This window comes from Agelaius phoeniceus, chromosome 6 (genome assembly GCF_051311805.1).
Source record: "Agelaius phoeniceus isolate bAgePho1 chromosome 6, bAgePho1.hap1, whole genome shotgun sequence".
NCBI lineage: Eukaryota > Metazoa > Chordata > Aves > Passeriformes > Icteridae > Agelaius > Agelaius phoeniceus.
Window position 1 is genome coordinate 30478512 of NC_135270.1, and position 22819 is coordinate 30501330.

General features: G+C 38.7%; 1 protein-coding gene across 3 annotated transcripts in view; it reads left to right on the plus strand.

The window, feature by feature from the left end:
- The window catches only part of DCAF5 (DDB1 and CUL4 associated factor 5), a 67141-nt gene that overhangs the window by 29621 nt on the left and 14701 nt on the right, over positions 1-22819 (plus strand). For all 3 annotated transcript variants that reach the window (XM_054634253.2, XM_077180301.1, XM_054634254.2), the window contains exons 6-7: positions 4342-4555; positions 19820-19886. In XM_054634253.2, coding sequence (XP_054490228.1) covers positions 4342-4555; positions 19820-19886 — 281 coding nt within the window. The remainder of the gene's footprint in view (positions 1-4341; positions 4556-19819; positions 19887-22819) is intronic.

Consider the following 22819-nt stretch of genomic DNA (forward strand, 5'->3'; position numbering starts at 1 on the left):
CACTTTTCCCTTGCTTAATTAATTTCTTTTCTTAAAGGACACTCCTGTCCCAAGGACAGTGTCTGTACTGCAATGCAGTGATACTGCTCCTTCCCTTGCTCCACTAACTGCCAGTTAACCAAATTATTTACATTAGTGGTGCTGCTGGTGGATTCAAAGCCTTCCATTGTTTGGCTCAGCTGTGTTTAGTCAGCCCTTGCCTGCTGCCTGTGTGCTGCATATCCAGCTACGGAAATGACCATATTGCATAGAATCGTCCATTCTCTCTCCTCAGCCTCCCTCCAGCTCCAGCATGTGTGTTTGGATTGCAATGTTCCATCTGTGGACTAAATATTTCTCTTAATCATACAATATGACTTTTTAAAAAACTCAGAAGTGCATGTGTCTCTCTATATTGCTTCCAGAGCTGGTAGGCAACATCAGCATTCCACAGCTGTCTGGGTGAGCCAAATTTGGAAGCAGAATAAATCTGAGTAGTCTGGCTTTGGATTCATAAAAATAATGCCTCTGGCAGAAAGAGCACTCATCTTGTTCAGAAGTGTCCTTTTAGTACTGCCTTCAGATTCCTCACTAGCTCTGGTGATCTGTGTCTTCAAGATGAGAGTATTGTTTCTGGAGTGCTGCATCAGTAAACTTTTAGTAACTGCAACAAGGTGGTGCCTCTGAAACTCCTTTGTTAGTGCATGCAGGAAGTGGCAGTTCTAACATGAGCAACATATCCAAACATGTCTACCCTGCCCCACATAATCCTCTGTGAAAAAATCCAAAAGTAACACTGACTAAAAGTACAGCACAACACCCTGGTGCATATAGTCATTGGAACATGCTTAAACACAGCACTTCTCTTCCTCTCCCCTTCACACTCTCCAAAAAAGCAAGTGCAAAAGCTCTCATTCTGATTAATTCAAAGGTCTTTAGAGCTCCTTGATTCAGACATTCTCTTTAGTACTAATGAGTATCAGTATTGTAAAAAATAACTTCTGCTGGCTTCTTTCTTGGAGAGGGCTGACTGCTTTTTTCCTGCAATTTTGATGGAGATGGATACTCTAGAAGGCATCTCGGGCAATTATTATTATTTTTTTCCTAAAATCATCATGATTGTTCTAAAATCACCAAAATTTCATGATGCAAGTTACTGAAGTCTTAGGGCTCCTCAGTTCTCAGTACTGCTACCATGTGCACTGCCTGCAGTATGAGGCAGAGAAAGAGAGATTTCTCAAATCCTTTATATGTCCTCTGTTTAGAACTAGGTGAGCAGCTTTGCCACCAAGATAGAGCCATGAGCTGCACTCCCTCCATACACATCCCCCCCTCTTGTTTGTGAACATATCTTAGATGTTCTGTCCTAGGAGGAGAGAGAGAGAGTGAGCAAATATTTTTCCTCTGTTTGGATCAGAAAGTGGATGTTTGGTGGGGTTTTGTGTCAGTTTGTTCACTTCATCCCCACCTGACTACTTGCTGCCTCTTTTCAGTTTCTTGAAGGAAAACACTGTGCAGTTAATTTAATAAGTCCCTTCAAAGAGGCAGAGAGGAAGCAATCAGGACACAGCAGGTTGGGGAAAACAGAAAACTACTGTCTTGTGATTAGTAACACGAAATGCTGCACTTGGAGCTATAGTGTCAGGCTTTTGGGGCCAGAATTAGGGCAAATGGGGGAAGTCGTTGCTCTTACATTATAAATGAATGGCAAACAGCTATTTTAGTATTTCTTTCTGTATCAGCCAAACTAGCTCACTGCTTTTTTTGTTAGTGAGGGGGTTTCATTTTTGTTTGGTTTTCTTTTTTTTTTGTTTGAGCCAAATGTTTAAAAAAACTGCAGCAGGAACTGTATTTCCATCACATGTGTGGCTGAATTGTGCGGAGTGAAGGTCTGAGGCAGGCAAAACTGTGTATCTTTTGAGAAGTATTAACTGTGCAGCTCCGTAATTCTAGACTTTTCATGTGTGGATATTTTTTTCTGAAGTTCTAGTCTCTCTTGCTTCCTTTAATCTCTGAAGTAAAACATTCTTTTGGAGCTTTGTCACACTGAAGTTACTGCAGCACAATACAGAATTCAATTCCAAGTTTTGCTTTGGTACCTTTGACTGCTGTAGGAGCTTAATGAAACATCTGTAAGCAGAATGGAAGCCAGTTTAATATTGCACTCCTATTGCTATAAAATATAAGCTCAAATGATATCAGGCAGGGCATAATACTAGCAATGATGGAAACTTTGCTTGAAGACTTGAAAGGATGGGGCATCTGGTAGGCTCACTCATGTGCAGGCAGGAGAGAATTCTGGGCTGTGATTTGGATTAAGGGGGAGAACTGGTAATGAGGGGAGGAACTTAATCTCAATGCAGTGATGGTTGCACCTAAACATTAAGTCTGGTTGGTGCATATTTGTTATGACCTTCTTATTCATGTTGGACAACTCATATTTTTTATTAAAAATTAACTTTTCATAGCCAAAAAAAATCTGGAATTGTTTCTTCCTCCTGGTTTTTGTGTTAAGTTCTTGGTTGGGTTGGGGTTTTGGGGGATTTACAATGTTTTAGCTTACTTATTTGTCCTTTTTGAAGAAAGTGGAAAATTCCATAGAAAAAGAAATGGCTTGCTAAGACCTATCAGAAAAGAGAGGCAAAAATATCATATGTGTTTTGGTTATCTTGGTTTTTTTTGATTTTTAATGCCTGAGTATTTTGAGGTGAATACTTCATTGATCTCAATTAACAGAAAAAAGGGCTGATGAGAGGAATCCTAAATCCTTGTCTCTAAGCTTACAGTTTCTACTATTAAATTCTCTCTGGTTTTAATTAAATACCTTGAACATGATTAATAAGAGCTTGGCAACTTTGCCTTGGAGGAGGAGAACATGAGACACCAGGACTGTTCACGCTGATAAAAGTGTTGTGAAGTTTTGGTGCCCAGCCTTAAGAACTTACTAGTTGGTTGGCTTAGAAAATGTGACTTCTGGTGGCTTTGTGGCACCCTGGCTTTGACTGCTCAGTGCACAAAGAGAGTGTGTATGAGAGAGCAGCATATTTCTAGGGCATTTGTTATGCAGAATCTTATATTTTGTGTTGGTTTTGTTTAACTCTGGCTTAGGAACAATGGTTTTTTAACTTCACAGTATCTCAGGCAATGATGCATGTTTCGACCTGCATGGAATGTGGCTTCCCATCCATGTGGAGTGACTCAGTCTTCACAGTTGTTGGGGCAAAGGCCTATATCAAAAGGTGTTATGCACTTAAATCTATGAATAAACTTCCCTCTAGAATTTGCAGATTCTGAGCTGGCATGCTCTTTCTGGTCCAGAAGGGGCATAAAGGTCACAGCTCTCAACAAGATTTGATGGCTATTGCTCAAAACAGAAGTGTTAACAAAAAAATTGAGCTCTAGTCCTGTTTAGGAAGTGATCACTGAACAAAAAAAGAAATGATGAAATATCTTCCATCTTTGGCTCGCTTTCCATATATGCAATCATTTCAAGTACACAGATTGAATGAAGTCCTTGAAAAGAACAGAAAATCTGTAAAAGTTGCATTTAAGGTGTGCTTTGATTAACTGTAGGTTGCTTTATGGAACAAATGCCATATTTGTTACTTTTTTAAAGACAGTCTGGAGACTTGTGAACCTTTGGTTTTGTTTTGTGTATGTCAATAAGAATGGATACAAATACTCCAGGTCTGAATATACAGCCTTATATGGGACAAGGAAACCAGCTAATCCTGCCACATGAGAGTTTTAGGTAATAATGTCATGTGATAACATAATTGTCTTGCCTACTTGGCAGTATTTTTAGATTAAGCTAGTTCAAGATTAGCTAAGTAACTTATTTTAGCATTTCTTGCAATAACATGTTAGTAAGATGTCCTTTTATTTAAGACATCTGGAACTGATTGTGGAGTTTAAACATCCTCTGATGCCCTGTAGAGATATAAATAGAAGCAGGAGAGAGAGAATGGCCATCCTGTCTACATTTGGAGAAAATGTCATCTGCTGCCAGAGCAAGAGAAAAGACTGCTTGGTTCAAGAACCAGCTAACAAAAGTAAAATGACAGCCTTTTTAAGGCAAAGTGCTCTGTCCAACTTTGCTAATGTATTTTTTATTAACAAAACTACTCACAGTCTTTAACTTCTCTCTTCTGAAGACTTTTTAAACATAGTATTTTGATAGCTTGTCATTCAGGTTTCATATTAAGATTTTTCAGGAATTGAAAGAAGAAACTAAATAAGATTATAGTTTTCTGGGCTTGTGTGTTTGAAAAGCCTCAGTAAGATTAAAGAGAGTTGTGTCTCATCAGTAGTTGAGTTGGTATGTGCAGCCCATCTCACTTAGTCCCACCTGTCTTTTCCCAGTTCCCTGCTCCGCTACGGTGGGAACCTTTCCCTTCAGAGCGCCATGAGCGTCCGGTTCAACAGCAACGGCACGCAGCTGCTGGCGCTGCGGCGGCGCCTGCCCCCCGTGCTCTACGACATCCACTGCCGCCTGCCCGTCTTCCAGTTCGACAACCAGGGCTACTTCAACTCCTGCACCATGAAGAGCTGCTGCTTTGCAGGTGATCGGGATCAGGTAATAAGCAAGCAATTCTGCCTCCAGAGTTTCCATGACTGTTTGGGAACACCGTTCCGAGGGTGGCTTCTTTCTGATTCAGCAGATAATGCAGGAAGCGGGACACGTACAGGCTTATTCAGAACTGTTTTGCAATGTGGGCTCTGAAAGAAGGAAAACATATACCAGAACACATGAGAAGTTTTGCCTGTTGTTTGATGTGATCTAATACTTACTTGGAAGATTACATGCAGAAGAAAATATTTGCTGGTTTTTTAGGTCCAATTAATACAATGTTATCTACTCATCTACATATGATAAGGAAGCATCTTCCTTACATTTCAGTTTTGTTACAGAGTGGCGTAGAGGCAATTCCACAAAATGTAAATATTATGTATTTATAGAGTTATTAATTCTTATTTCAAATTATGTTTCTCTTTTAATACTTGACTACTAGATCAGGTAGAATAGGACTTTGTAGTCACTGATCTGTAAGTGATGATGACAGGTGGTTAGAAAGAAATAGTCTGTTACTTCACTGAGGCAGGACTCTGTCCCTACTACTGATCACAAAGAAATAGGTCACACATAAAGTGGCTAACAGAAGTTCATATGATTCTAGAGCCAGATATTGTCTTTGGACAGCTGTATTTAATAATCACAAGCACTGTTTAAGGACAAAATACGTATTTTCAAGCTATGATAGTATCAAACTATGATCTGAAAATTTCTTAACTGTCATCAGCAAAATTCCTGTGGTCAGAACTTGATCACTAATTCTATTGCTGCTGCTGCAGGAGGCAGAGTTGAGCTTCTTTCAGATTGCAAGAAGGAAGTACATTCATGTCACTGAATTTGAGCAGTATTCCTTAGTTCTGAATATTTTTTGACAAGATGTGAAAATGTGATAATGAAACTCATTTAAAATAATTGAGTGGCTTACTTTAAAGCATTGGAAAAACACAAGTGTTGGTTAAGAAGAAAACTACTGACAATTTGTGGTCCATTATTTAGTCAGCCTAAAGATAATACACTTTTCTCCTCTGGAACTCAGTGTAGAGCTTAAATTATGTGTACACTCTGACACATAATTTGGCTTCTCATTTGTTACTAAAGATGTAGAGAAAAGTCTTAGTATATGCTGCTCTGCTTTCTAAGGCATTTTCTGATGAGTATGGTGTTATTTTAAGAGGAGGAGTATGTCTGTTTTGTATCAGGCTGATGCGATACTTCAGGAGCCTGCATTTAAAAAAACCTTTATATTCTTGTGGCTTGACAGACCTTCTGTTCAGATAAATAGCAGCAGGTAATGCTGTTAATGAGTTGGAAATCAGCAAAAGACTATTATAGTCTCTCATAAAACTATACGAAGCTAATAGAGAAGATGAACTTTTCTATGGAATGTTAGAGAGATGTGGAATTTGACATTTAGACACAAGCTCATACCCATCTTCTAACTGGAAGGAAAAATGATAATGAATTCAGAAAATGCCAACACATGCTCCAACTCTGTCTGAAACTGTCCAGTAATGTTCAAATTCAGTGGCTAAGACTGTCAACACTAGGGATAGCCTTTATAGGGACTGCCTTTTACAGGGAACCAAATTGCAGTTGCAGGTATATCTAGAAAAGAAGATTAGAGTTGGAACCTACTTTAAGATAGACAAGGTGAACAAAATAATAATTTTTTTGAGTTTCACCCTTCTATAGAATGAGTATGCTTTTGTATAATGTATGCAAGTCTTCACCCCTGCAAATCAGAATTCATCAAAAGAAGAAATAGTTCTGTATCCAGTTTAATCTGGCTCCAGTTGCCTCACCCTTTTAATATTGCTGTTCTTAGCATTTACAAAGAATGTCTCTCATTTGAGATCCATGCAAAGTAAGCTTTACAGAATACCTTGCTTGTATTTCCTCAGGATCAAAATTTTGTGTGGGCTAAGGCTCATTTGAAGGGACTTGTGGGTTAGCAAGTTGCTTTCCAATTGTGAGTGGCACTTGTGGTAGGAAGGCTTCTTTAGCAATTTTTTCACATTGAACCTCTGATTTTGTCTTTGATTCTTCTTTTCATCTTTATTAAACTGCCAACTTGATATTTTTTTCTGTTTTAAGCTTTCTTAAATAGTTAGGTTGTACCTTTCTTACAGAGCACAGTAAATTAAAAATGGAGTCTCCTGTGTTCAAAAACTATTATATGATGTCTGCACAGGTAATGCATCTCATAAAGTTGCATTTCTATACTATATTTTAACTCTGATAAGAAAGGATTCTCCTTAACTCATCACTGTTTAGAATGCAGTTGCATTGGGAAAAAAGTGAACTGATGAAAGGGGGAGGCCTTGTCCAGCAGAGGTAATGCAAGACCTTTCACTGATACCACTTCCTTACTTGGCAGCAGCATTTACTTATTTTCCTGGGTTAATGACTTGTACTGACACTCAGAGTTCTGACAAGCATTTGGATGTGATATAGGGATCAGAAGATAGATGGGAGATGGAGAGATGGCCTTTCAGCTCTGTAAGACTCAGCTCCTCACAGAACTGTAGCCTTTGCTAATCTTCCTCTGAAGTTTGTACATAGCAAACTGTTTGCTCACAGGAAGTTTTCTTGTAAATTTTGGCCATCAGGGTTTAAAACCCTGTAACTGCTAGTTTTGGGTTGCCTTTGGAAATTTGTTTTGATACAGTGGTGAAAATCTACAGTAAAGGTAAATAACACCCTGTTCCAAATGGATTGCATTCTGATATGGCAGAAATGAGCAGATTCTGAGCTGCAAGCACACAACTTAAGAGTTTTCTTGGAGATTGCCTTTATATCTTAAGAAGCCAAATGCTTAAGTTCTCAAAATGACCAGAAGTGTTCTTACTTGGACAAGGTATGTGTATTAAAATGATGATATTTCTTTGCAGAAACAAAACACAGACTACTAGTTGGGGAACAGTTTGATTGGTTTGTCTGTTGATGGGGGTTAGATTTTCTAATATTTTCTCAGTATTGTTTTTTTAGTGCTCAAAGATGGTGATAGGTACTCAAAAGGACTTGGAGCCAGAGCTCCTGATGTGTCACTCTAGAGGGAAGCCTGCTACCAGCAGGTGTGCAGTGACCTGTATAGCACCTCCTTTTACTGGAGCATCTGAGATGCAAGTAGATTGAAACCTCTTAGCAAAGAATGATATATCATTAATGCTTTAAGGTTCCAAATACAGAAAGACTCACTTGTTAACTACAATGTTTTTGTTTTGTTTTCTTCTTTTTTAAGAATACATTCTGAAATGCTTATGTGATTTTGAGTTGTTGCAGGTATTGTGGGTTGCAGCACAAGCTAAGTGATGGGGATCTTAGAGGATGAACAGCTTTTTTTCTCTTTGTGGCCTTGCCAACTATTGTTTGCCTCCAAAAGCGTTATTGTCCTAGTCCTTGTGAGCCTGATTTCAAAGTCAATGAGCAGTATGTGTGTGTGTGTATATATATATATACATGAGCAATTTTCCTAGAAATGCCACATCATGCTTTTCTTGTTTCTTGCAACTACCAAAGCTTGAGAGGCATTGTTTAGCTGATATTTTATTTGCACCCATTTAAACTTACCTTTGTGTGCTCCTCTCAGAATTTTTTCTTTCGTCCTTGTCATTGGTGTAATGACCTATTCACATGACACCAATTTTTCTACTTTTTGAGGAAGAGCTCTGATGTTGAGTCATAAACAGGTTCAAAATGATGTGGTGTTTGCATTATCCAGGAGCTCACTTCAATCATACAGCTGTGAAAGAGAGGAAGGGTAAGATAGGCTGGATGGATCAAGCATGACTCTCAGCTTCCCACTGACTTTGTTGGCTATAGAGATTTGTGTGAGAACATAATTTATCCATTCTTCTGGGCATCCAGGTCCACAATTTTAAAAACAGTTTATTTATACACTCAAGTCCCACTGACTTTAGTATGCACAAGTGTTTAATTATATACAAATATTAAATGTGTGAGACTGTCTAGTCATGTCACAGTGCTGGGTGAGTTTCTATTCTTCTTGTCAGCATTAGAATTTTGGAAATATTGATCAAATACTAAGGATTTTTATTTGCTAGACTGGTATAGAAACTATCTTTTATCTGAGGATACAGAAAGTATTGCAGGACTTTAGGTACCCAACCAAATGTGTATTTAAGTGTAGGAGCCTCAGGGCTATAGTGATGGGCAACAGCAAAAAAAAGGCCCAGAAAGAAACCACAAAACACTACCACTCTCCAAACTAAAATAGTCCAAAAGGTTTTCTTGCTCAAGAATTGTTGCCTGTGTCACAATGATGAATGCTATCGGTTCATTCCTGTTTCTCCCTGTGTAGATAATGTGAGGCTCTATAAGGCTTGTGGCTGTAAAATCAACTGCATATTGCCTGTTTTAAAAAGGCGGGGGTGGGGAGAAATAACTTGTACCCTGTGAATCAAACAAAAAGCGTCTTGACTCTGGCATGCCCTCAGACATTACATCACCACTCAGCCTTTTCTGTTGACATTACACTGGTAAAGGAGAGTTTCAGGAATGCACTGCTCATGGTACTGCAAGACTGCTCCAACTCCCTATAAAGTTACAGTCCTCATTATGCTGAAATTTGTGTTCTGAATAGCCCTGGTTAGGGACAAGCCAGCTTTTTGCAGGACAGAATTATTACACGAATGCAACTCTTCCAAAAACAAGGTTAGCTGTACAGATGCTGGGGGTCTTGCATGGTTGTATATTGCCTTTATAAAGAAAGAGAACTTTTCTTCAGTGGTGTTCTTTGTGTCATCTAATTTGAAGGTCATTTATCACAGGAAGTAATGCTTATCAATGTCTAGGTTTAAGAACTAGCAAGAAGAAATGCAATTATTCTTTTAGAGAATACATTTTAAGTTTCCTGTGCATGGAACACTTCCTAATGAATAGTAGCTTATTGCAGTCAGCATTTCTTAATATATGAAAAGCATTCAGTGTGCAAATATGTTGCTGTGCTTGGATAAAAAGAAAATTGATGTCTTACTTGGTCATAAATTTGGTTTCTTCCAAGAATTACTGATGACACTGTATTTTGGTGTTTGCTTTATCTAAATAGCAGTTTAAATTCTATCTATATGCGTAATACATACATATAAAGTCCATGCATGAGATTTATCCAGCAGTGAAATTGCTTATTCGTTTTCCCCCATTTTTTTGGTAATTGACATTGGGAGGGTCATACTGAAAATGCCTCTTTGGAGTCAAGGTCTCAACAGCAGGAGCTATGAGTTTTCTTTAACCATTCTTTTTCTGATTGCCTCTTCCCCCATTCCTGGTGCATCCAGCCAACCCCATTTCCTGTCTCCCTTTTCTGAGTTCCTATAAGCCCTAAGGGGAGGATTTTAGACATCTGCATAGCAATACATAAGCCCAAAAGGACCCATATTGAAATTAAATTCTGGTGGAGTAGAACTCAAGACTCAGGAGACTGAATTTTGCAGGCTTTGTGTTCCTCATAGTACATCATGGGAGATCTGTAGTTAGTAGCATTTCTCATATGCTCAGATAAACTTGTTGATTTCTTTGTAATGTAATAGAAGTATTTTTCCTGCCATAGAAATACTCGGTAAGGATTTTTAAGTTGCTTTTGTTAATTAATAAAATTCCTCTTTTGGCCTTTCTGCATTACAAAAAGGCAGCTCTAAAAATGTTGATGGATTATTCTCAATGATGCTTCTGCAAGCATTTGAAACTGTCCCACACAGAGTTGGCTGCTTCTAAGAGTAGGGATTTAGGGAGTGAGAATGCAAATTTTTGGCTTTGAAATTTATGTACTAGAAGCAATTTGTATTTCTCCAGTCTGCTGTGTCTCACTGCTTTACTTTTTCCAGTTCATGAGATAGGCATGCCTCTTACTGAGGAACAAAGCTTCTGTTGTTAAAAAGCCTTTTGGACTCACCTGTTTGATTCTCAGGCTGAGATGGAAAACTTTTAAGCTCTGTTTTGTGCCAGTCTCAGCCTCTTGAAAAGCAGTCTCAAGGAGTACAGGGTAGTATGTAAAGAGTACAGGCTGTCCCAGCTGTTGTGAAAAAAGATGTCTGTTTTAACAGTGTTGTGAGCTTTCTTTGAATTTGTTAAGTATTGAAAAAAAAAAGCAAAAACTGAACTGTAATTTGTGCCCCAGAATTTATTATCAAGTAGAAGATAAAAGGTTGTGTGTGTAGATACTTTGTAGGCAAATTATTTTCTTAGCTATAAGTTCTCCAAAACACATCTCAGAGAGAGCTTTCACAGTTATGTCTCCTCTTTAGGTTTTTTCTTTGAAAGAAGGGAATAAGAGGTTAGTGGCTTGCACAGGTGACTGCTCATTATTTTGTCATCTCCTGGTTAACTGCTGTGGAGAGAAGAATCTCTAGTTGGTGACAATGAGAGCTGCTACAAGGAGGCAGCCACTCTGGCTGGGGCTGCAGTTTGAGGTACCAACAAGGCAGTGTGCCCTTCAGGGGACATCCTGTACTTCCCCTGGGCTCTGCTGGCACCCATCTGACCCTACAGGATCTGGCTGAAATACAGAAATGGCAATACTATATTGAATGACTCATGACAATTTGTATGAGGTTTTACTGCTGCAGCTACTGAATCAGACCACTGCTGTTAGGGGTTCCAATGTTAGCAGAAGACATGTGGGTGGGAACAGACCTGCTGGGGAAGTCAGCCAGTGATGATTACAGCAGTCTTTCAAGCTGTACTCAGTGGGAATTCTATACTAAAAACCTAGATTTATCAACACCTAGATTCATCAACATAAAGTACCAGCTTTGACAGATCAGGGATCGCAAAGAAATGGAAATACCTGACTAATTGACTGTTGTCCTTAATTGTTTTGCCCTGTTGTTTTCTTGCTTATTTCTTTCTTGATTCTTTTGGAATAGGAAAATGTTTTTTCCTTCTCCATAGTTGTGTCCCTACCTTGTTTCCTATCTGGTTAGTAGATACTCTAACAATAAAAATGAATTGAAAGTAAACCTGTGGGTTTTCTACCTGCAGAAAATGCAGACAACATGAAATTAGGATCAAATTGTAAATTGTCAGTCATTTTTTAAAATGGAAAAATAGCAGGGGAAGCTTTTTTTTCATAAGATGTGGAGAGCAGTCTTGACACCACAAAAGGTCTAGAATCAGCTCTAAAAAAATTTTTTGTGTTCTGTCAAATACCTCTCATACAAAATGTAACATATAACAAGACTGGTGTTCATGGTTGTGGTTTTTTTGCACATACATTTATATATACACACATAAAAATCACACACAGATATACATGTGTTTATGAGGGCAGCTTTCTTATGCTTTGCTTCCTTTTGTTTATAGCTTGCTTATCCCCCTTGAAATAGCTCCATGAGAAGCAGATTGTCATGTTCACTCAGGGATTTTGTTTGGTTCAACCCTTTGGGGTTTCCTGATGTTTAGTTAGTGGGATGTGTCTATGATACTGCTTAGTTTTCAGTGGCTACTTACAGGGTATCTCTCTCCTGTCTGTGTGACTGCTGCCCTTTTGTAAAAGAATATTTCTGTAAAGTCCATAATTCCAGAAACTTCAGCTTCTTTATTAAATTTGAAACTGGCTGTTGGCCTTAGAAGTTCTTGGAGACAGAGAGCTGTCACAAAGAACAAAATGGCATAAGCCCTGTTTACTTAGGAACCCTTTTCTCCTTGGATAAATACACCCTTTCCTCCTTGGATAAATACATAGTTTTTATATTCTTAATGTAAATGGATTCCTTTTCCACAGCTGATTGCTGTGAATTCCAGTCTATTTTGGACAAACAATGTTTTTCAGACTTCAGTGATGGTTCATGTCAAACTGTGTTTTCCTCAATACTTATCAGTGTATATTCCACCACAGAAGTGATGTGGGAGTCTCGAGGAATTAAGACTTGAGCCTAACAGACTGTCCCAAACCAGATTCTTTATTTGTTATCTTAGGAAAAGAACCAAAAGTATACACCCGACTAATTAATTATGTTATGTTACAGGTAAAATAAAGGGTCTATACATCCTGTCTCTTAAAGGACATATGCAAAGCACCAGCCTAACTGTTTCAAATTTGGGTGCCTCTGTGCTTCTCTCCCAGCATGTGGGTTTTGCACTACTTGAGGAAACCAAGGGGCAGCTCACTAAAACCCTGAGAAAAATTCTGTCTGCTCTTATCTTTTCTGCACCAAGTTTCATTGGCCCCTCTGAAGAAAGGGCAGACATGCCCAAGTGAGTGGGAATTGAGATTTAAGAAGTTTAGTCTCTTTCAAAGCTGTAAACAGCAGCATGAAATTCAAATCTGACAAGCATTTTCCTGCTAGTAACTTAGCAGTACTTGCTTTTAAAATGGTTATAATTTCTGTGCCTTTATCTGTTGTTTGTGCATGCATATATATATAACATGTATATAATTAGATGGTGATAGTGCTTTTTGATTTGTGCATTTAAGACAGGCTCCTATATTCTTCTTGTTCTCCCCTACATTAGGAGGGCCATTCAAGAGACTTGAAAAAATTATCCATGTCTGTTAGTCCTTTATCTAGGGCCAAAAGCTCGAAAATCTGATATAGGTCATAAGCAATATGATATTTTATGGGAGCAGAAAGTGTGGATATTGGAGACTGAAATAAGATGCAATTTAGATAACATTTTATTGAAATAATCCATATTTAGTAGCACTGAGGAAATGTAGCTTGTGGGATTTTGAAAGCTTTCAAACTGGCAGTGCTATGAACAAAAAATAAATTCCCTAGAGTGGTAGTACTCTGCAAAATGCAATGCTAATGCTACTGTTACTAGACTACAGAAGCAGATTAGATCTTCATTTATTTATATCAACTGTTGTAATTTCCTTAGGGAGAGAGAAAATGAGAAGAGTTACAGTGGAATGAGTGGGGAGTGCTAGTCCAATGTAATTCTTTCAGATTCCTGATGGTGCTTCAGTTTAAGCATTTTATGAGTACTTGAAACCCAGATTGAATTGGTGTTTTCTCCCAGGAGCAGACTCTAACCATGCCTGAGAGTTTTCTTCCTTCTAAGGCAAACTTCTGAATCAGCAGCTCATAGTCATCTGGAAGCCTTTTCCTGTCATAGTTGCTAACAGCTAGGCATAGAAGCTGACTCTGTCCTTCAAAAAAAATTCCAGTATTAAGAGCAAGCATTTTTTCTGTCTAATCTTGTGGTTGCATGAATATTGTAAATGTTGATTTTTGAAGTCCTGGTCAGATACAGCAGCAAAAAGGCAGACAATGAATCAAGTGGGTTTAATATTGGTCTGTTCCCCCCAGACATCTGAGCTCCCGGTGCAGGGTCTGGTTTGATTCCTAATTCAGCACTGCAGTGGTTCTTGAGGTTATGTTCAGCTTGAGTCTGTCTTTAGGGGGGAGGGTGGAAGGAGGACAGTGCTTGATGTCTGAGCTATTTAGTTGTCTCTGTGAATGCACATTTTTGCCTCCCCCTGGCTTGCCTCTGTGATTTGATTATCTGGGCTTTTGTTCTTCAAGTGACTGAATAGAAGGTACTCTGCTAGAGATCTATCCCCTCCAGACCAAAAATCCTTGTTCACAATTAAAGTGGAGCCTAACCATATGCAGGATGATATTCTTTCATCTACCCTTCCTCAAGCCCTTCTTTTTTTTTTTTCCTTTCTGTTCCTTCATTTTAAGAAGTCTACTCCATTCTCTCAGGATTTGAGCCTTATTAACTAGAGTTTGGTGAACTTAATACTAATTATTTCTTTTTCTAGTAATAGGGACTGACTTCTTAGTTTTCTTAATTCTTATTCTACAGCTGTGAACTAGTGCAGTGAAATATTGGTTTATTGTTATATTAGTAATGAATATATTAAAGAAAACTTTTCACAAATGGTCCTGTAAATGTCCCAGTAACATCAGTCCAGCTGTGCTCTCTAGAGGCTTTAGGTTCTGATTGTCTTGTGCAGAGAGTACTAATTGGAATTGAGGATTGTTCTCCAAATGTCATGCAGTTTGTGACTTTGGCAGCTTGGGTGTTCACCCTTGAAGCTTCATGTGCACATTGTTCTTGCAATGGCTGCAGTCATGAGGTTCTTCTGGCAATCTCTTAGTCTTGACCAGAAAAACTGCTTTCTACTTTTCAGACCCATATCACCTAGTCTTACAGGAAAAGACAAATGCATTTGGGAATTCAATCCTATGTTGTGAGAACAGCAGGAAAACATGTACCCCAAAGGTATCCTTACAGGGAAAGAGAGCAGAAACCAATGCTAGCTGCTACAGTGGTGGCAGTGTAATGGCAGATACAAAATACTTGGATATTTTGTGGAATATGATCGATTTCTGGTGATTATTGGCAGACCTAACCATCAAAATGAAATTTAATTTTATATTAAAAGTTCACTACTCATAGCACATTGCTTACAACATGAAACTTGTGTACATGACTTTATCAGTTAATGTTTTTGGCATTTACTAATGGCTGTTTTGTGTCAAGATTAAAGCCATAAGTAGTTTTTCAGCTCAGATCCCGAGCTGAGCTTGTTCTGTGGCTGGACATAATTGCATTGCAGATGTTTAATTCATTCCTATTTGCTTTCTCTTAATTCACTCCAGAGTACTTTACTGTCATAGACAGGTAGAAGAATTGTAAAGGAAAGCCCCCCCCCTTTTTTTTAAAGTTATTTTAGGACTTTAATTCTTGATACAAATATACAAGACATCTCTGCTGCTAGACTTAGAGGAACAGAAAAAAGTAAGGAGAGCAAAAAACAAACAACCCACCTCTCAAAACCATTTTGTTTTCAAAAACATTTGAGAAAAAGAAATTCTGGGAGAAATGTTGTAAATACGCAGTTGAATCAAAGATAACCACCAGATAAGCAAGACCTCCAAGCACAGAGGTTAATTCAAGCCATGTAATACTGCTGAAACAGACCAAAGTAAAATACTACAGGAGTTAAAACGAGGGTTTAATCTAGAACACTTCCATTAACAAAAACATTTCAAATAAATTGAAAGATACATCCTTGTTACCACCTGTGTATATCCAAGGGTTCCAATCACTGCACCCCACTGCACTGATGGCTGTGTATAACACAGGAGAAAAAGAAGCAAGGCACTTAGCTCTTCACCATGTGTTTCAGTGGACTGAAGATCAGACCCTCCTATCCCTGTTGCTTTGTACCTCAGTGGCAATCGGCTTGCTCTAAAGTAACTGAAGCCCATCCATATTAAATTACAGACTCTTTTACAAAATATTTATGTCTGGTTTGAATCACAAACCAAACTCAACTGTTTTGAGGAAAAACCTAAATCTAAAAAACTTGTGGAAAAATAATGAAGTGGACAGTCCTGGATCTTAAAACAGGAATTCAGGAGTTCCTTCATTTTTCCTACTGGTGCTAGTAGCTTGTTAAAGGTTTTTCCCAAGCTACATGATCCTATAATTAATAAAAATAAATGGAATTTAAAAAATCATGCTTATTGGCATTAGGTAACAAAACCATCCCATGGGATCCTTTGGTTTGTCTGATTCAAAGCGAGCGCAGAGCACTGACATGTCTAATCTTCCCTGCCTGTTCCTGCCTTGTAGCCTTTCTCTATACAGGGATTCCTTGTAGATGGTAAACAAACCATCCAAGAAAATCTGATGAAAATAAATCTGTTTCCTCAACACAAATAAATCCACTCCTGACGCTTGGCCCTGTTGGGTGAAAGGTGCTGCAGCACCTGCAGCTTTTTTTAATTCACAACTGGACTGGGTTAGCTGCCATGTAGTGCAAGCTATGGTGTACAGCGCAAATGAAGCATTATTTTTCCTCTTTGCCTTTAGTCTTTCTGTAGACCATCTCTCGAAAGCTTGCAAGGATTTAATTCCCTCGTTTCCTCCTCTCCTCCTGGTTGAAGGATGCCAGAGCGCTCCTTTCATCTGCGCTGTAGGTCTGGTTCTCTATACGCATGTGCGCAGCTTCCATGCAGCGATGTCTGCTGCCCCTCATGACATAACCAGAGCTCTCAAACAATGCAATCTCTTCACTTGTCAAGCTGATTTCACCTCTGTGGGGAATGCATTTCCCTGCTGCACCTTCACTGGGCAGGAGGGCATGTCCATACTTCAAAGGCCTGTCATCCTGAGATGCATGAGTCCTGGCAAGTCAGCTCCTAGGTGGCCCTGCCTGAACAGGTAGACTGAACCAGATGACTTCCAAAGGTCCCTTCCAGCCTCATCCCTTCTATGATTCTGTAAACCATTTTAAGGTGCTTCATCAATTTCTTCCTTTAAGTTCCCCAGATTGTGATCACTTTAATTTATGCAAGTCCATGTGCTGAGCTGCAGATCCCGTCACTGTGGCCTGTCTTGCCGTTAGTACTTTCATGATGGAGTGTAAAGGTTTCAGGCAGGTGTTTTCCTGACACTGTTCATTTCTCATGTCCTCCTTCCTCTCCCCTCTGTAACCCAAAGCCCAAGCCTAGTCCACCAAGACAATTATTTCCATTTTTATTTTGGCAATCTTTGAAAAAAAACAGTCAGAAGAGAGCTCTGGAGATCGCCTGACTTTAGTTGCTTCTCAGATCCAATTGCTCAGGGAATTGTTCAAGTAAATTTTGGATTTGCAAGAGTGGAGATTCCACCATCTCTCTGGGGCTGAGTTGCAGTGTTTGTTATGCTCCTGAACTTGCTGTTCCTTTGTGCTCAGCTGGAATTTCCCTTGCTGTGACTTGTGACTGTTGATTGCTGAGTATCCACTGCTGCATGCCTCTGAGGAGAGTCTGTCCCTGGCTGCTCAGTATTCCTTTGAAGAATGGGAAACTGTTGAGGTCCACTCTGTCCCTTCCCTTTCTCCTGGCTAAACAAAAACAGTTCTCTTACGTTTTCCCTGCAGGGCACAGGCCTTCAGCTGCAGCAGCCCTCTTGTCCGTTCTCTGTCCAATTTGTTAATATCACTCCTGTACTGGGGGACCCAAGCCAGACACAATACCCCAGGTGTGGCCTCAAAAATGCCAGATAGGGGAAACAATCACTTGTCTTGTTCTCCTGTTTACACCCTTGACAGTGCATCAAGTATATTGCTTTCTGAGAGCGGTGACACATGACATTTCCTGCACAATTGGTCATTGAGTCTTATGGGACATAAAGAGTGTTCCTCTGCAAATAATTTTGGAAGCAGGTTTGAAGAGTCTCACAGACACTCCATTCCTGGCATGTACATAACATGTTTTTTCTGTCCTGTGTGCCTCATGCAGGATAGCTGAAATCTGTCACTTTGGGGCCCTGTCATTGTTAGTTTATGATATGTGGGGAAAGAAGAAGAAAAAAAAAGATGTGGTCATAAATTCAAGATACTGACTTTTCCAGGTGTTTTAATTGCAAGTCTGTTTTTAGTCATGTGTCCTTGGCAAATTAGTTGCTGCTTCAACAACACAATTTGTAATAAATAGGAACAATTGGCAACATTTCTATACAAAGGAGACTTTTTTTTCCATGTAGCATTTCTTTAACAAAACATATTAGAGGGGCTTTCTTTCTAATTGCTGGGATGTTTCCTATATAAACCCTAATCCTTGGAGTTTTGGCACAGCAGCTCAGCCTGCTGTGGGCTAACATTTTATGAGCAGTCAAATGAAAGGGGAAGCACATATTCCTGGCACTGTCAGGTCAGCTTGGAAGGTAAATTGCCTAAGTGTTTGAACATGTTGGCTTGTAGAAATAACTTTCTGGCTTGGAAAGTATGGGTTTATGAGTGATTCTGAACTAGTGTGCACAAGCTTTTAAAGGAGCTTTTGTTTGATCAGTGCTTCTTACCTGTCAGAAAACGAGCAGAATTGCATTCATAAGTGCTTACTCACATCCTGCACTCTTAAAGATGAGGGGAAAAAGAATGGTTGGATTATGATAGCAGGAAACCAGAGAAAGGATTTTAGTGGTTCGTTATTGCATTTTTGTGATAGGAAACATCCAAACAATGCACTCATGTAATTAGCATTGCAAACAGAATATGCAAACAAATTGATAGCCATTTTCTCTGTGGTAGTGTATATTTTGTGTTTATTTGCTTCTGAGTCCTGTGTTGTTCCAGAACTTGTCTCTTCACTGCTTGGTGTTACTTTGCCTGATGATTTTATGTTTCCCTGGAGAATGAAAGGCAGAAACCAGTTATATTTGAGCCAAGCAAAACAGAATTTGTCTCCCATCAAAGGTTAGAAAAGGGACAAACTGGGTCTATTTCTTTATTTTTCTCCCTTTCCCCTTACCTAATAATAATAAAATGAAAAACCCAGCTTCTTGGCTGTATTGATTAAACTGCAGCCTAACATTAGTGGAGAAATAGTTTTATTTACACTGTCTACACCAGTATAACTGGAATTGGAATCTGCCATTGGTTCCACTGTGTGTCATTTAATCTCTAATTTGAGAGAGAAATAAACTGTACTCCCTCTCATTTATGGGAGAGTAAGTATTTGGAGACAAGGCACAGTTTGTGGCCTCTCAGAGCTGAGAGGCGTAAGCTTTTTGCCACGTCAAATGTCACCTGTCATTCCAGTGCCTGCTTGTAGTATATTAAGCTACTTTAAATTGCATATTGCCTGAAGTTCTGCACAATAAAGACATTGTTAATCATTTGTGTACTGCTGAAAAAGGGCAGCCTCCCATCTCTTCAGAGTAACTATGACCAGGAAAAAAATAAATAGTGTGATAAATGGGGCGGAGGGCCACGGCTTTAAAGCACTTGAGACTTGCTGACAGTGAATGTTTAGCTTTGTTTTTTGTGCGGTGTTCAAGATTATTCTTAGTGACTGAGTTTTGATGGTCTTGGTAGACATGTCTGGATTAATGAGTAATAGACATGCTTGTGTGTAATGGACATGGCAGCTCTCTTCTTAGGTAGGTGTTTGATGGAGTTTTCGTTGGTAGTTTGGGAGATGAGGAAAAAAGCTATCAAAGGCTTCAACATCAAAAAAAGACCAGAGTTACAGATTGAAAAATAAAGAGTATGATCTGGACATAGACAAGCTTATATTAAAGCCAACCAAAATTCATAGCATTATTTAGCAAAGCAAACATATACTTTGGGCAGTAGATATTAGATATATGAAGTATGCTTTTCAATTTTGGTCCATTTATGCAGGCAACATTTTTGTGCTGGTACTTCATCCCCATTTAAATGTAAACTGATCAATGAGGTGCAAAGAATTATGCAAATTATTCTTTTTTGCTCATTTTTGGTTTGGAGGAAGTAGATCAATTGTAAAATAGCATCATTCAGGTGATACTTTGATAAACTGCTTTTATTTTTGTTCTTAACAGTATATCCTTTCGGGCTCTGATGACTTCAATTTGTATATGTGGAGGATTCCTCCAGATCCAGAAGCAGGTAAGTGTTGATGTTGTTTTAGATGGGGAAGGAAGAGTGGGGGGGCAGGTGTCTGACAAATACTAAACTGGTATTTCAAAATAATTGCTGTTCTCACATTGTGAATCTAGAGCAACTCTGAGGAAAGCTGGATAGGGAGAGTTTACAAATGCCTGATCCAATGTCTGGATAACAGAGGTCAATGCCATTTGAATGTTTTCTCATAATGATTTTCTATTTTTTTCCCTTCTCATGTAATGATCATTCCTCCCATAATAAAGCTTGCAGCATAAAATGGTGCTGGGTTCACAAGGTGCTCCTTACAGCTCCACTGCATTGACCTCTTTTCCCCTCTCATTCCTCTTATACCAAAATCTTCCCACTGATTTCTAATGCAGAGGAATTATGCTTTTTTACTTTCTGGGTGGAGGAGCACTATCAGCTGGTGGAAAGGGCCACTTTTGACTAAGTTCTGACCCATTCCCCTGCTGGGGCAGACATGGTAAGCAAACAGCAGTAGCACAGCTCTGTATGGAAATACAGAAGAAGGATGTTAAAGGAAAGCCAGCAGTCTGGGGGCAGTGTAACAATCCCATTGTGAATGCCACTGTTGGTCAGTGTCTCATTTGATGTGGTCTGCTAAGGTGTAGGGTTTGGCAATATGACGTTCTAAGCCATACAACATCAGCATCTCTCTTCTGTTGAAACAGATCACTGCACTTCTAGAAGGGTGTTAAGTTTTAATTGAAAGAGTCAAGACTTTCAAAACTGCACTAGTGTTTTCATTTTTAGTGGCTCTGGCTCTTGAAACTGTACATTTTAGTGATATTAAGAACAACTGAAGGCTATCCTGTGGTCTCAGACACTTTAACAATAGTGAGAGAAAATTACAAGCTATGTTAGAGGTAAGATGAAAATATTTTGTTTCATTTTCAAAGGTTGTTATTAACAGCTGTGTAATCCACAGCTGAGAGGATGAATAGCCTTCAGTTAATGGCAGGGGTTTGAGGAAAATGACATTCTAATTTAGGGGTTTTTGCTTAGTTAATCAACATTTCATGTTGCAGTCCACAAACCCTGAAGATGGTCCTGCTAAATGCCAGTAGCTTGGCCTTCTATCTTTGCATAGAGTTTCTAGAGATATCTCCCTGCTTTTCTTTTTATTTGTGTGATTTTCTTGTACATTTGACACTGATTTACTACTACTTATGGATTTTTTGCCTTAGTTAAAACAAAGATTACATACATTAAAATTAGTTATTTATTGGTAAATTTTATTGTGTGTACTGTAGAATTATATTTTCTGCATATATCACCACACTGTCCTGACTTCCTTTGTAAAATCTGGATTTGAGATTTTCTATTTATATGGCTGTGATGCTCTTGAAAACTTTTTTCCCAGGCATCTGCACTTAACTAACTTTTTATCTGGGGCTTTTGCACAAGGATGATAGCTAGTATTTGTTGCACCTGTAAGCAAAATAATTACTAAGTAAAATAATCTGTTTCATAGTTGTTAAGGATGCCCCTCTGTAAAAAGATATATGCTTGCAAAAATAGTTGCTATTTACAAATAGGAGATACATTTTGATCAAACAAATTTACAATTTAATTTGTGATTTACCACACAACAATGTCGTATCTGTTTTTGTCAGGTTTCTTGTCTCTGGTTCTTGTAACTTCAGGAAGGGTGTTAGTACACTTGCAACATTTCAGTTACAAAATTAATTACTTAATATCAATTGCCCTCAGTGGTTGCCTAACGAATCAGAAGATCCAGGAGTAGTAATGTGTATGTCTTCATGTCTTGTAACTTGAGCAGTTCTCTTTTTGAAATATTTTAGCAAAACTCACAAGCTTGGCTTTGTTAGACCCAGAGGTCTGATTCTGTGGAAATAACTAACTGGGCATCCAGATCACCTGTGATAGCCTTATTGAAGCTTTGCTTTTCTTCATTCAGCTCTTCTTGAAGGGTTGTGCCCATTTTGAATGTGATGAAATGCCCTTTCTTAAATCTTATCCTGCTGTTCAGAATAATTGCCAGAGAGAGATGTTGCTGTGCTTCCTCCTTGGAGAAATAGTCTTGCCATAGGGATGTAGAGACTTAGGAAAACGTTTGCTTCGGTGGAAAACTCCTTGTTCTTATGTTCTAGCTAAAATAAGAGTGCCTTTGGGTTTGTGATCTGAGAGAGTGGAATGTGGTCTTTCACTTAAAATAGTGTGCAAGCTAGACAGGATGATGTAATGTCCTGTACTGTTGGTTGGTATTTTAAATAAAAATATCTCTCTAACTGATTTCTGCCTTCCGGTTGAACTCGGACATTGTGTTGCTATAAATATTTATGATACAACTCCCTTAAATTGTATCAATTTTTTGAAAATAGGGAAGTTTTTTTTTAAGCTTCTATCTTTTTTAACAGCTGCATCCTCAACAACAGTTCTGAAATTATTTTGTTATAGGTACACCAAGTACTGATTATCCAATGGTTAGCAACATTAGTGAACAAAAGATGAAGAAAGGTGTGAAGGAACATACCAGTCACTTGCAAACATATTTGAAGTTGGAGAAATGTGGTTGCCTGTACTGGTATTTTGCCAGGAGAATAGAACAAATTCTGCTGGGTTTTTTTTCAGATAGTCATAGTTTAGAAGTGTCCTTCCAGTAGGTTGCTTTAAATCTTTCCCATAATCAGCTGGAATCTGCAAGCAGTTTTGTTTGGTCCAATAATTAGGCAAGATTTTTGCCCCCTTTGGGGCAGGGAGGTATGTGAAAAAAGTTACTTCCTAAATTGCTTAGGAAGCCACTCTGTTGAAGAATTTTACTGACTGTGTCCTTCTATAGTCTTAGATTACTCTGAATAGGCTGGGATTTCCTATGCCAGAAGGTTGGTTGCTTTTTTACCACCTTTTGTGGTTTCTTAAAGATGGAATAGTTTGCTCATTTTTCCACTTTC